Source organism: Lepisma saccharinum, chromosome 1 (assembly GCF_977018435.1).
Source record: "Lepisma saccharinum chromosome 1, izLepSacc3.1, whole genome shotgun sequence".
Classification (NCBI taxonomy): Eukaryota; Metazoa; Arthropoda; class Insecta; order Zygentoma; family Lepismatidae; genus Lepisma; species Lepisma saccharinum.
Genome location: NC_139229.1, coordinates 160,636,588 through 160,648,961, shown reverse-complemented (window position 1 = coordinate 160,648,961; position 12,374 = coordinate 160,636,588). Strand labels below are relative to the sequence as shown.

At 38.0% G+C, this 12,374-nt stretch overlaps 1 protein-coding gene across 1 annotated transcript in view; it reads left to right on the top strand.

Moving 5' to 3' along the window:
* Nucleotides 1-12,374, top strand: part of Rpn3 (regulatory particle non-ATPase 3) — a 48,169-nt gene that overhangs the window by 21,140 nt on the left and 14,655 nt on the right. The window contains exon 10 of the mRNA XM_083141273.1: nucleotides 2,038-2,244. Coding sequence (XP_082997399.1) covers nucleotides 2,038-2,244 — 207 coding nt within the window. The remainder of the gene's footprint in view (nucleotides 1-2,037; nucleotides 2,245-12,374) is intronic.

The following is a 12,374-nucleotide window of genomic DNA, read 5'->3' as shown; positions in this document are numbered from 1 at the left end:
AATCCAAGTGTTCTGTGCTTGTCCACTATCGATTGTTAGTGCATGATGGCATGCATTTCGTTGATTTTGGTGTCTATGAGTATGTGGGCTGTGCGCTTGACACACACCTCTTGGATTTTATGGCTATTGTATTTGATGTGGGGTTGGGCTTTTTTTGCATCAGGTAGGTGTTTAATTCTTACATTGGTAGATGTGATGGACCTGCCAATGTAATGTGCCTAGCAGTCACATTCTGCATCATATACACCTGGGTTATAAAGGGGGGAGAGAGGAAGTACCGTTTGTGTTTGTTCAGTTTGTCAGCTATTTTGGCATTAGGTTTGTGCACTACTTTGATGTTGTATGGGAGAAGGGTTTTGTATATGTGGTGAGATGGTAGGGGTTTGTGTGTCTTGGGGATGCCATAAGCCAGTGAATCCCAAAGTGTACGCCATGGACCCTGGGGTCCTGTGGCTGGCTTACAGGGGCACCGTGAAATGTTCCAAAATATATTCAATCAATGATATGATTGTTCCAAATATGTGCTTATTTAGTACTTTTTACTTGTAAAATGTTTCTGAATTTGAAATATGTGTTATTTTTAAACTTAGAGCAAGCAACCTAACGACAATAACTGAGCGTTGCAAGTGTTAAATAGGCCTACATTCTGACTTAGGTGCCGTGGATAAATCTTGAAACACTAAGAGTGCTGTGAATCGAAAAAGTTTGGGAACCCCTGCAATGACAGGTGAAGGGTGGGTGTTTAGAAGGAATTTGTAGTTTTGTTCTGAGTATAACACTGGATTTCACTGCATTTTTCACTACTCTATTGTACCTGTCTGTGGAGTCCTTTGCGATGATACTGTACGAGTCACTGTCTAGTATGCGTTTCCCTTTTTTCTTCTTCTTTTTCTTTCCCTTGTGCATAATTACAAACTGCTTGGTTTGTCGGATTTTAGACACCAGCAGTCATTAATGTTGAGCCATTTGCTAAAATTAGAGAAAACTGATTTTATTTTTTGGTTCACCGGGTTATGTTTTCTTGTTTCATTTTTAGCTCTCACTTTTTAAGGTAACTATGAAAAAACAGGTTTGCGGAAAAAGTGAGTACTAGTTTCTCTGTATTTACTACCTTATCTCTCATTTTCCCAATGTGAAGTGTTATTAAGTTTATTCTTGTGTAAAAAGTCAATTTTTCATCCAAAATATTGCAGCAAGATTAATCAAAGTTTAAGATTTAACTTGCAGGATAGTTCAGTAAACTAACTCGAAATTTTTATATTTTAAGAGTTTATTTCTCATTTTGCACTTGATGTAGCATCACTTTATGATAAAGTATGGCAAGAAAATGAACCTCATGCCTTTAAAAAGCATAAGAAATGAGCATTACAGTGTGTAAGCTCACATTTGATGTTTCTTTCGGAACCCTATATATTATTATCAGTGTGAATGTATATGCGCTAAGAAACTCTCAAAGAGGCACATATACTTGATGCTTTGATTTGTATGGACACATTAAATGTTGAAGAGAATATGGTGTGAGATGTGTAAGCAGAGAAAGATAGTACAAAGTGAAAAATAACGAGAGAGAAAGGGAGGGAGATTGGAGAGAGAGATAAACAATTAATAGTAATTTAATCTCTCTCTCTATCTCTCCCTCCCCATCTCTCAGGGAATGCAAACAAAATTGATAAGTAACCTAAATATTTTTTCATGGTAAGCATGCTAAATGTGGTTTTAGTATTGTACAGGTGATGTTTTGTATTTCCACATTGCAAATGTAATTTTTTCAGATTCATTTCGAAGGACAACTGGCTTCATTAACAAAGGTTATCGCATCTGGGACAGAGATGATGATCATTTACATCCGAGATTCCATAACCTTTGTTAATGAAGGCAATGGTCCCTCGAAATTATTCGTTAAACTAATTAAATTCGCTATGCGGAACATCAACTGTACAACAAATATTTTTTGTTTACATGCTTATGACTGTTTCTTTTTTTTTTTTTTTTGGGTGCATCAGATAAGAGAAATAAATGCATATACTTTGGTTGTAGGCAATTCGAGATGGAGTGATTGAAGCTACCTTGGATCATGAGCGCAGCTACATGCAGAGCAAGGAGACAACAGACATCTATTGCACCAGAGAGCCGCAGCTGGCTTTCCATCAACGAATCACTTTCTGCCTTGATATCCACAATCAAAGTGTGAAAGCTATGAGATATCCTCCTAAGTCGTACAACAAAGATCTGGAGTCTGCTGAGGTAAGTACCTCTTTATGGTAATATGCTTGATTTTATATTGATGTAAATACTGTAGAACATCAATTATACATTTCTCCAGGGAATGTGATAAAATTCGATAACATTTTGCTTAATTGGGATCAGAAAGGTAAAGTGTAAAATTGGGGTCCCCTATATTTAAACATGAATAGAATGGAAGGACATAAGGGCTTATAGATGAATTCACCAAGTAATGAAGAAAGAGAACCGTGAGGGGAGATGGTGAAATATTGCAGTTACAGATTTACATTTCAATAGGTGTGGATGAAGTCAGTGTGTTTCAAGTCCTCTTTACGCACAGATAGGATAATTGGGACTTGGCCTACTGTTCAAAGTGTGAACCCAACCCCTTTGCGCCTCCACCAGGTATTGAATCCAGGACCCTTGATTACAAGGCGTTATCAGCCAACCTCTGTGGGAGATAGGCATCCCTCATTCTTATCTTTGTGATTAGCCAAGAGTGGCAGGAAAGCAAAGTAAAAATAAATCAAATCAAAACAAGGTGGTGACGTTAGCACCATGCCATTCACCAGGCAGAAAGATGTAAATAAATGTGCATGTATGTATAGTACGAGGGCAAATCAAAAAATCTTTGCCCCTATTTTTTTTTCCAGCTGAAATACTAGTGTGTGTGAGAAACCAAGATATGCATTCAATGCAATAGGTTTTCTTGGAATGGCCCAGCATTAACTCTCAACTGCTCTGCAGCACTGAACTGCTGTCAGTTTGCAAAGATGGTTGTAGTACTCAACATGTCCACGTGGTGACTGTGAAAAAATAGTGGAAGGTACATAGAACAATTCCAATATTTTGATTTCCCTGCATGTTTATTATTTTGGCTGAAAATTAAATTGGGGGAAAGACTTTTCGATCTGTCCTCGTATATAAGAAAATATTATTGAAGACAAGATCCTAACTTATTCCTTGTTCCATGACGTTGTTCATTACAATCAGAAGCATGACTTTTCTGTCCATCCCTTTAACCATTCAATCTGAGGAAAGTGAAAAGGTAATTCCAAGTGTCAACAGAGATCAGTCACATCTTAGGATACTTCCATGGAAATTGATGCCATATTTTGGCACGTTTACCATTTTTCAAGCTGAAGAGACAACTAGCACACACACCCGCATGGAAGATTGTATGAAGGATCTTTCTGCTGTAATTGAGAAGAAAATGATGTCCCAATATTTTTACAAAGAAAAAAATTCATGCAATTTGCATCACAAAAAAAATTCAAAAAGGAAAACATGTAGTCTACCTGTAATCATTAAAATATGTAAAATACGTTGATGTTTTAACCCAAAATGCTAAGGGTCCTCAGAAAAGTGGAAAGTGATGCAGATATGTGGAAAGTGGTAACCTACATAATTGCAAGAACTATAATTGACAATGCAATGCATGTTATACTACTTAGACTGAACTCTACAAATTCCAATATTGTTATCCTTCTGGTACTTTTTTCTTTTCTAAGAATAAGGATCCAAACCCTTGTACTTATTGTGTACTATTTTAACGGAAATTTGTACATGTACATCCTTACACTATTTATGAATGTAGTCACCTTCTCTGTTGAGTCCCTTGTCTAGGTGGGAAATCCATTTGTCAAACCCCTGTTGATAGAAGATGGGATCTTGACCACGAAGCCATGTTTGCACCTCATGCTTGATGTCATCCAATTATTCGAAATTCATGCCATGACAATGATACTTCATTTTAATGAAAAACGGATGGAGCCAGATCCAGGATGTAGGGGTGTGGGTGTGCAAGAATTTCCAAACACCAATATTGATTGTAGAAGATACACTGTCACCTTAGTGGTATGCAGTCTGGCATTGCCATGCAACATGAACACCCCTTTGTCTGAAGAGTGCGGTCTCTTGCTTTGAACAGCTCTCTTCAGTTCCGTAAGTGTTGATTGATAAGTAGTAGCATGGGAGAACAAAACTCCACTAGAAGCACGCCATGCATATCCCCAAAACACAGTCACCATCAGTTTGCTAGTGTTGGGTGATGTCTTGACCTTTTTGACAGTGGAAGATCCTGGATGCTTCCACACCACGGATTATGCTTTTGCATCAGGACAATACTGGTACACTCATGTTTTATCTCCAGTAATTACACTGATTAACAAAAAAATAATTTTGGCGGATATCTTGGTATCCAACACGCGTTCTAAGACAATTGAAACATGCTGATTCAAAATATGCAAACCACTTGTCTGTAACACCCACCATTCTTGAGATATACGACATCAACCATTTATATATGTTTAACATTGTATCAAAGCAAACAACTCACAGACGTAGGTTTCACTAGAGGACTTTTTGCTACATAGAGTACTATTGAACATGGCTTTAGCTAAGAAAATAATGAAAATGCATCACATGACACATATACTATATAGTAACATCTAGTTGAAGGTATAATACACATATAAAATACATACATATAGAAAATACTTCCTTAATTTAAGGTCTTTGGTTTGAATTTCTTGGCTGTAGAGTTGCGTTTGTGCTGAGCATTTGGCATGTCGCGCTGAAGCCTCCAACAGTAGTCAGCCTACATTGCTGCACTCCATCGATACTGATAGCGCGATTCCATCACCGATATGTCCTGATGAAAATGTTCACCATGTTCGTCGCTGACTGAACCTAGGTTCTCGGAGAAGAAGTCAAGATGTGAGTCGAGGAGATGAATTTTGAGGGACATGTTGCAACCCAGCTGTCTTCTGTACGCACTAATGCACTTCTGCACAACATTCACATAGTCAGCAGATTTATAATTTCCAAGGAAATTGGCTACGACTGACTTGAATGCCACCCATGAATCTCTTTCAGTGCCACCCACTAAGTCTTGGAAGGGGCTGTCAGCAATGATCTTCCTTATTTGTGGAGCTATGAACACACCTTCTTTCACATTCGCATAACTCAACTCCGGAAACTTGTTGCACAGGTACCGAAAAGCCTCTGAGTCATTGTCTATTGCCTTCACGAAATTCTTCATGAGTCCCAGCTTCAAATGAACCGGTGCCATGATAACTTTTTCACTCTCAACCAACAGCACACGGACATTTTTACTTCATGGCTGCATTCTATCTCTGATCAGCCAATTCTTCTTTATGTAGTGGGGTGTAAGGGGTGCTCCTTCCACATAGTGCACCCAATAGTAAACCTCACTTCCACATAGTACACCCTGGACTGCAGACTAACGAGGCTCTGGTGACTGGCCCCATGGCCAGTATATCTTTGTTTGTGTTGTCCTGTGTTTTGTCCTTATTTGTGATGAGTGCTCCTTTACAGCCTCAGCTTTTAACGAAAGTCAGAAGATTTTAATATTTTATATTTCATGCTTTTAGTTATGCAACGTTAAAGTTGATATGTGTAACGATAAGAGGCTGGACCCCGAATAATGTGACGGGTGCAAAATAGTCTTAGTGCTGACGCACCCAAAATTTAAAATTTAAATTCAATCCTTTATGCAGTGGTGCTTCCTATCTCTGCTATCCCACTCGCAGATGAAGCAGCAGTACTTCTTCGCCTTCCTTATCCAACCGCGCAAGTTGCGTGCACATGTCAAACATATGAACTGTGGTGCCCACGACTTACCACTATCTACCTTCGAATCAAAGTATAGTTCATATGCTTTCTTAAGAAACTTTGTAAAAGTCTTCCGATGGGATTTCTGTTAGATAGCCGCACACGTAGCAAAATAGATCTGGTGAAATTATGCAACCTCTGGATGCCATAATCTACTGTCACTCAAAATAAAAAAGAAACAAATGAAAGTATAGTAATGCGATCTCGAAAATATTTCGACGTATTACATTAAGTATAACTGTGTTCACAAACGACGTAAAAAAATTTGGTGTTGCACGAAAAATAACTAAAAACGACAATTTTGTTTTTGAGGAACGGTATTGCATGAAAAATAAAATTTTGTCGATATCATCAAAACCTGACGTGATAGTGCAAAACGGTTTTCAGATTTGATATCAGAATGAAAAACTGCATTAGAAAATGTCAACATCATGTCAGATATCTACGGCTTGTTTATCAGTGTTATCTGTTGAAGAAAATTCTCACTATGCTTATTAAAGCAAAGGATATTTGTGAGGGATACGGTTTCTCTTGTGGTAATTTATCAGTTGTTGAGGGACCCACCTGAAACAACCTATTCTGTATTCTAAACATTTTTAAACAATATCCGGTTCAAATCCGGGAACTTTTCTAACGATGGAAGCGGCCCCAGTGCCCACCCAGCGTTGAATAACATGGGTACCTGGGGGAAACCCTGGGGGGTAAAGGCGGTCAGGGGCATGATGCTGATCACATCACCCCCACTTATGACCGGATCAAGAAAGGGTGTGGCGTTACCCCCACACCCCCTATACGCCTTCATGGTGTGGTGCTATGCACAGGGGAGCACTTTACCTTTACGTTTTTTTTTTAATCCAATACTATGTCATGTAAGAGATTAAACTGTTCTTCCAACTCGTTAAGTGACACTCGTCTATTAGCTCACAAAGCCTCCTCAATTGCAGAGAACACATTGTCCGCTCCTTTACTCATCTCATACTCACTTGACCACCACTAATTCCCTGACACAACTTACACAAATAGTGCACAGTCATCACGCTTGGACCACAAACAGAATGAAGTTCATGATGAATTTCTATTGGTGATGTCTCTTTTGCCCATTGACCGCACTCCCTCTTGTGTCAGCACAGACAGTGCAGTAGCCATTTTGAATATGAATTATTCAGGATGAATATTTAACTGAAAGCGGAAACTTGTGCTACATAGACGTCAAGGTATAAAGTTCCTCTCAACAACGAAGCAGCTCTCGATCTGGGATGTAACAAAAAATATGCATTGTGAGAACCTTATTTTTTTATTTCCCCTTGGATTACCATATTTCACCACATAATCGTTATACCCTATTTTTTCAGACGAAAAATTGGTTTATAACCTTTCATCGCATAATCGTCGCATCAGATAACAAAACCTCAGAATCTTCGGACACAAGAGATGAAATTTTGTAAGGCCGTACTTCGCAAGACTGTAGTATATTTTTTCAAGTGTAATATTTCAACTATACTGCACAAATCAATAACAATTAATGTGTTAACTTTTTCTCAGATCAGAAAAATATCTGCTAAACTACCACAAAGAAATGATGTGTGTCAATTTTGACTATCATATTTCTTTTTTTAAAAAAAAAGAATAGAAAAAGTTTCACATAATGTCGTAGCCCACTTTTTTACAAAAAAAAGCATATAATCTGCGATGATTATGCAGTTAGATACGGTAATTGACAATTTTTCACCAAGTCAGAAATTTTTGTGAGCTTTTCTAAGCTTACTCATAGCATGTTGTGTGAGGTAATATTTTTATTATTCATTCACACTGTTGAAATATTTTGAATTACAACTATACTTCACACTGAATATATATTGTATGCGAAGGATGAGCAGACTTTAACACAATTTTAAAATTTAATTGCAAGTTCTTAGCGCTAGATTGGTTTCCATAATGTTGTTATACTTACGTTGCAAGAATTAAACAACACAACTCAACTTCCTAAATATATTTAACTTTAAATCATTCGATACAAACTCATTTTGCAACTTTTGACACAAGACATTTTTTTTTAAATCAAGCCTCTTACATATAACAAAAACGAATCAAAATCTAACAACTTAAAACAAATATCGACATTGATACAGCGTTCTTAATTTCAATGATTCCCTGTTAATTTCATAAACTTGTGTAAAACAGAAATAAAGTTAATACTAGTTATTTGTGAATGTAGAAGACAGTCACAGAATCAATAAATAAAATGTGTTGCAAATGTGATTTTTTACAAATTATAAAGTTTATAATTTGAATTAAAGTGGAATTGTGTAAGGTTTTTCCCAAAGAGCTACCACTGCTGTATCTCAAGGTCAGAACATTAACTTCAAAGTGGTGTGGTTCGACAAATCTACTCACATTTAGAGCAATTTCACAATGATGAGATAAGGGCCAGGGCTTACCTACCGACTGCCTGCGTAACTCCCACCTGTTGAGGTGGGAGATATCCAACCAGTTTCAAGGTGATGTGTGGTCAGCACGACAAACCCCAAGTCGTTCTTGTAGGTTTCCATGACCAGGTTACACTACTCATTTGTGACTCCCCAATTTTCTCACGATGGTGGGTGGCCCCCAGTTCCATACACAAGCCGAAATTTCAAGAGAAAAGTTGTTACACTTCCTCCAGGAGACTTGAACCTGTGCACATTCCAGAGCTCAAAGCATGATGCCTTAGACCACACGGCCACGGTGTGGGACACAATCATGAGGTTGTCATCTTTTCAAGAGAAACTAATTTGTGAAATGATATAAGAAAAGCTTAATGTTGGATAAGAAAAATGTACAATAAATTATGCATGACCTATTGTATGTGAGAGTGGTTTACTGTTGTGCATCAAATTCTTGCACTGACATTTTTTTAAGTGGTAAATGCAGAGTGCGAATTAACGAAGTGTTGGGGGAGGAGAACAGTGATTTTCCCCTCACTAGTCCTAAGAAAGTAAAGGTAAAATTTCATCCCTTCCAGATATAACCTCCCCCCCCCCCATGCCATTAACAATTTAATGCAAATTTGAACTTGTTAACAGACTTTGTGGGGGGAAACATTTTTTCCTGCACTTCTTTTTTTCTTTTTCAGCCTTTATCTCCCAACTGTTCCAAATCAATGAAAATACATTAGTATACCTTGGTTTACATAATTTTACGTGTTCAACAACTTTTTCAAATGATGCTTGTTAATAATAGCAAGGATGGATATGTTGTTTTGTAAGTCGAGTATGTCATACCTTCATATGTACACAAATAAACAAAAAAGACAGAATTGAAATATTATGTGTACTTTTGAAGAAATGTCATGTTAATTGCTGCCACGTGGGGCTTGTAAACATAGCTACCAGCACCATGCACCTGAAAATTTTCACCTGGCAACCAAATTTTTAAATTCAGTTCTAAATTATTATTATTATTTTTAATATTTTGAGTTCGCTTACAGAACTTTTCATTACTTTTTTTGAATAACAAATACAGTTTTTTTTAATGTTTGCGTAAACATGTAGCACGTGTAACATTGTCAGAATAATAAACATGCCATTATAAATTTTTTGCACCGTTGGTAGCTGAATTTTAAAATCTGCAGCTGCAGCAATATGGTAGAGACTTATGCCTTCTTTAGGAAATCCACTCCAGTGCAAGAATTAATTACTTTATATCCAATCTTGTATTAATTAATAAATGTTTTAAGGTTATACAAGGTGTGTCCCACAATTTTCTGGACTAGAGGAAGAAAGAAGGAGCCCCACATGCAATGACAACCTTGTGTGTATATTATTCAAAATACATTCCCTGTGCTTCAATACACTGAATGCAAGGCTATACAGCTTGTGAAAACACTTCTGGAAGTCTTGGACGGGAATGGAATTGCGATACTCAGTCAAAGCTCTTCGAATGTCTGCAACAGCATCGAACTGGGTCCCTTTCAGCTGCAATTTCAATTTCAATCACAAGAATAGGAGGGATGATCAAGCAGAACAATCCTCATGGAGGCCAAAATCTGATAGACAACCACAAATCGGTAACTTGGTGCATTGTCAATAAAAAAGGATCATGTGCTCTGTTCTCAGTATTGTCGCCATGCTATACCTATCGAATTTGAGCCCACAGGTGCTTCAAGACCTCAAGGAAGGTAGAACTTCCCTGTGATCATCTGTCCATTGGGAACAAATTCTCTATGAATGAAGAATGTGATGAGCATCATCTTGATACCTACAGATGGGACTGCTGCAAGCAAACTTTCTTGGGTTTTGGGGTACCCTTGGCTCTTCCACACCAATATCTGTGGCTTTGTTAAAGGCTCGTATTGCAAAAACTACTTTTTGTCACCGGTCACAATAGTTTTCAGGAAATTGGAATCCCTGTCCGCAGCCCTAATCAGGTCTCAGCAATGTTGAACCCTTTGGTTTTTCAGGTCAAACCCTTTGTTTTTTCTGGTCATTTCTGACATGGTGACCTAAGGTGGTTACTTTTGTGTTACTGTAACTTTTAAGAGTTACAGCTCAACAGGCTGAATTAAATATTAGAAATCTCTTTTGTAGTAGCAAACTGATTTTATTAAATACACTATTCTGCAAATGAAAAGTTTTTTTCTGCAGTATGAACCTCAATAGGCAACTTTTACTAATTGTGATATGCTGATTTTGAAAATCATTAACTTATCAGCACTAACCATTCAGCTTGGATCTGTCGAAAATGGTTTATCAGATAAAAAGCATCGAATATTCTGTTTATGAACTTCCTTATGAACATAAACATTAGCCTTGTCACTGTGAAGGACTTTTCATTTAATGGAAGCATCACACTGTAATTGTTCGCGACAACCATTCATAATGCGCAGCTCTTCATGGATATATCCGATTAAAATCTTGTGCAATGGCATGCGAACTTCTCTCCCTAGGCATCACTTTGATCTCGATGGGTTACCGATGCGCTAAACAAATTTTAAGTTATTTTTCTAACACCTCGAAAAGGAGCAAATTGTTACAAGAATTCAGTCATAACTTTTTACTGGTTAAAGATACGTCGAAAAAACCTTCACCATTGCATTTCTCGTGAAATTCTAGCCTGATTTGATATATCATATCACCCCTTCCCATTTAAAATTCTGAAGTTGAATTCAAGATGGCGGACATCAAGATGGCCGCCGACCGCACGGGTGGCGTCAATGTGGTTCCCCCTTGGCCTGGCAACGATTGGTCATCACCATTTCCACGTTACGCGCTGCAGTGGCCTTGTACCGAGGGTGTTAAGTGACTTTTTGAGCCACCCTGTATTACGTCAGCATATTTCACAATATGTTATTCATTATTATATGAATTTATCGATAACAGGAACATTTAGAAATATTGTAGAAATTGCAAATGCTTGATAAATACAGTAAGTTGTAATAATATAGTAACAAATACATAAAACAAAATATAATTACATTTATTATGTAATATATGTGTCAAAATACGTGGGCTATCCAGAAAGTAACTTACTTTTTGGTAAAGTGGGTCGAGGGGCAGGGCGGGGCTAACACCACCATCTTGATGTCATAGCGTCCCCTCACTCAGTACGCATCCAGCTGTGGTAGCATGCAGTGGGTGTTGCTTCTGCTGTGTTCACTGTGAATGTTTAAAATGTGTGCTGCACTAAAAAAATCCTACGAGTTGTGAAGTGTGATCAGTGATTAGATTTTTGTTGGCGAAAAACCACAACACCAATTGAAATCCATTGGCAACTTTATGAGATGTACGGAAATGATGTAATGAGTGAAGGCGGAGTGAGGCAGTGGTGCAATATGTTTTAAAAATGGCCGCACTAATGTGCATTATGTAGAGCGAAGTGGCCGACCGAGCATTGTGACTGATGAACTGGTGGTGAAAATCAATGCAATGATTCGTGAAAACCGCCGCTTCACCATTACTGAACTCTCGCTTTAGTTTCCTCAAATTACACGAAGTTTGTTGCATGAGATGGTGATGCAAAAGCTAGGCTACCATAAGTTTTGTGCAAGATGAGTACCGAAATTCTGAGCTTCAACGATGATGCAGAACTGTAGGCAGTCATGAATGAGTGGTTCAAGTCTGAGGCGGCAAAATTCTATGATGATGGAATTAATAAGCTGGTGCACCATTATGATAAGTGTCTCAATTTGTACGGAGACTATGTTGAAAAATAGTGTAAGAGGTTGACTTTCAAATGTATACAGGGTGTTTCTAAAGGTCGTTTACAACGCATGGGAGGTGATTCCTCACACGAAAACAAGCAAAAAGTGAGAGTTCAATTTTTACGAATGAGGCTTCGTTTCCGAGATAGGAGCCTCGCAAAAGGTGACAAAGTGAACGTCACACCTAACTGGGACGAATACTATCACAGATAGAGAGGCGGTTCCAAGGGAATCATAAAGGAATCGTATGTGCTCAGTCTGGAAGTCACTATGAAAAGTTCACTGCACGCATGCGCAATGGAGTCCTCAAAGGAATTGGGGATTTCCAGCAAGAACA